The following is a 2,221-nucleotide window of genomic DNA, read 5'->3' as shown; positions in this document are numbered from 1 at the left end:
AGTCAGATCAAATTAATAACACAGTCAGTCTAAAGTAAATTAAACCGTTCAACACAATTATTCTAGAATCACGAGAAAAAAATATACCTGCAGGAAATCACTGATGACGCTGTCGGATCAGTGGGTGGATCTTTAGCTGTGTGCTGTTCACTCACCATTCAAAGTCGTGTGCTCTGCAAATGCAGGGTTCTGCAGACAGGATCCTGGAGTTGTCCCATCCAACCACGCAGTAGTTTCCTGGACGACGCTTCATGTAAATCTGCTTTTGACCCATTATGCATGGCTCACCCTAAGAAAACCATATCTAAGTCAGTTGCAACCGATATTGCAATTTAGAAATTGTGTTTTTGCTTGTTTTTCGTTTTACCTGGTTATGCAGGTGCCAGGTTTGGTAGTCTCCCTCTGTGCACCTTCTGGTGAATATGGACTTGTAGTCAATTTTGATAAGCTGCCATTCAGAACGATGACTGAAGTGTCCAAAAAACCTGACAATTGACAAAGACATGTTTCATTCTCATACAGCTCACTCATTTTCAAGTGAAGATTAGCTGGTCCAGACGTGTAAGCGTTGGAATTAATCTTCGCAAAAATGTACATCTCCAGAGGCTGGATTGAGCATTCCTGGGTTACTTCATTAGCTATGTCTGAAATTGCGCCCTGTATCCTATAAATTGTACAATATGGGGTTAGTAGCATTATCTGAATTCAGAGTGAATGATGCCCTTTGTAGTTCATTCTTTTCTAAACGAAGTCTGATATAATATACTTTCTTGACTAAACTGGATAACACACACACAAATCATTTTAAATAAGCAATAATGAAAAACTTCTTATGTGATTCTTATTGGCAGTTATTTAATTCCCTTTTTTTAATCATTGTGAACACGGCAAACAAACAGAACAAAGATTTATAAAAAAAGACTATGAAACCACTTCATAAAGTCAAGTGATATTGAGACAGCCAGATAGATTCATAAACACCAGAAGAAAAAAAAACTACAATGTAAAATAAAAATGTGTGAGACTTTACCAAATCTGGTGCTGTTTCTATCTGTGTAGCACCTACTGCTCTGCAGATTCTTATGCAGATCCCTCTGTTATAGTTTATTTTTAACAATAATTTCCTGTTCATTTCAGTCCTATTTCTACAGAGATTTTTTTTTTTTTTTCATTTGTGTTCAAAGTAATAATTAAAAAGTAAGATACAACCCTATTAAACTACATACCAGCACTGAGACATAATGATAAGTGTTATTGGTTCACTGAGACTAACAACATTAGCTCAAGAGTCTGACTAATTAACCTTTCCTCACGAGTGTATCTCTTGAACGAACAGGTTTTTAGAGCTCAGAGGAATCTATTCTTCTGTAATAAATAAGACATAATGAGGATGCACAGGCTGTGTGCGTGTGTGAGAGAAAGAAGGTGGTCAAAAACAAACCTCTATAGACTTACGTCATTATCTGATTTTCTACACCTGCCTCCACCAGAACACCGTCCACGAACAGCGGCATGGCTGAGAAACTGTGACGTGTCCACTGACGACCTTCATCAAAGCTGATCCTGCAGAAGACATCGAAATGTTCAAATGTCAATGGATGACAAAACTACAAACAAACAAAAGAATGTTGTGCATGCAGTGCTGTGTAGATTACTGTAAATTGTAGTCTGTTACTGATTCCAGATTACATAACAAAATGCAATTAGTAACGTAATCCATTACATTACACATTTTAGGTAATATAATTTGACTACTTTTTTATTACTTTTAGATTACTTTCAACCTAACTCGTTTATCACATTGATTTAAATAGGATAATCTTGTATCGTATTACCAGATTACACGTAATCAGTTACTACCCAGTTTGGAAGTGTAAGTGAATGATAACAGAATTTCCATTTATAGCTGAACTATACTTTGAATAATCTATCTTAGAGGGAATAAGATATAAACAAAAAGTAGAGATACATAAAACCCAGTAAAAGTACAATAAAGATAAAAAAAAAAACAAAGCAGAGGTCGAAGAAAACCAGATGCGACATGAAAACATACAGAAACGTCTACAAATGTGGGAGGGAACAGAAGCAAGTAAAAGCTGGAGAAAACTTTCTTCCTTCAAGTCTGATCATGATACTTTCTGACAGCTTATCAACATCATTTCACAGGTGCAAACATTATGCTAGCATGTGTGACAAGGTTGCAACAATGCACAATGGCACT

At 36.1% G+C, this 2,221-nt stretch overlaps 1 protein-coding gene across 1 annotated transcript; it reads right to left on the bottom strand.

Annotated features, from left to right (window-relative positions):
* Window positions 1-155: 155 nt before the first annotated feature.
* On the bottom strand, window positions 156-1,563 carry LOC107579291 (VPS10 domain-containing receptor SorCS3-like; the record flags this gene model as incomplete). The annotated part of the gene is made up of 3 exons (XM_016265136.1): window positions 156-289; window positions 368-485; window positions 1,456-1,563. Coding segments are annotated over 3 exons (360 nt in total), but the record flags the coding sequence as incomplete, so codon positions are not given.
* Between the last annotated feature and the right edge of the window lie 658 nt (window positions 1,564-2,221).

The sequence above is a fragment of the Sinocyclocheilus grahami genome, unplaced genomic scaffold (genome assembly GCF_001515645.1).
Source record: "Sinocyclocheilus grahami isolate Dianchi unplaced genomic scaffold, SAMN03320097.WGS_v1.1 scaffold16290.1, whole genome shotgun sequence".
Classification (NCBI taxonomy): domain Eukaryota; kingdom Metazoa; phylum Chordata; class Actinopteri; order Cypriniformes; family Cyprinidae; genus Sinocyclocheilus; species Sinocyclocheilus grahami.
This window is presented reverse-complemented; position numbering and strand designations above follow the sequence as displayed.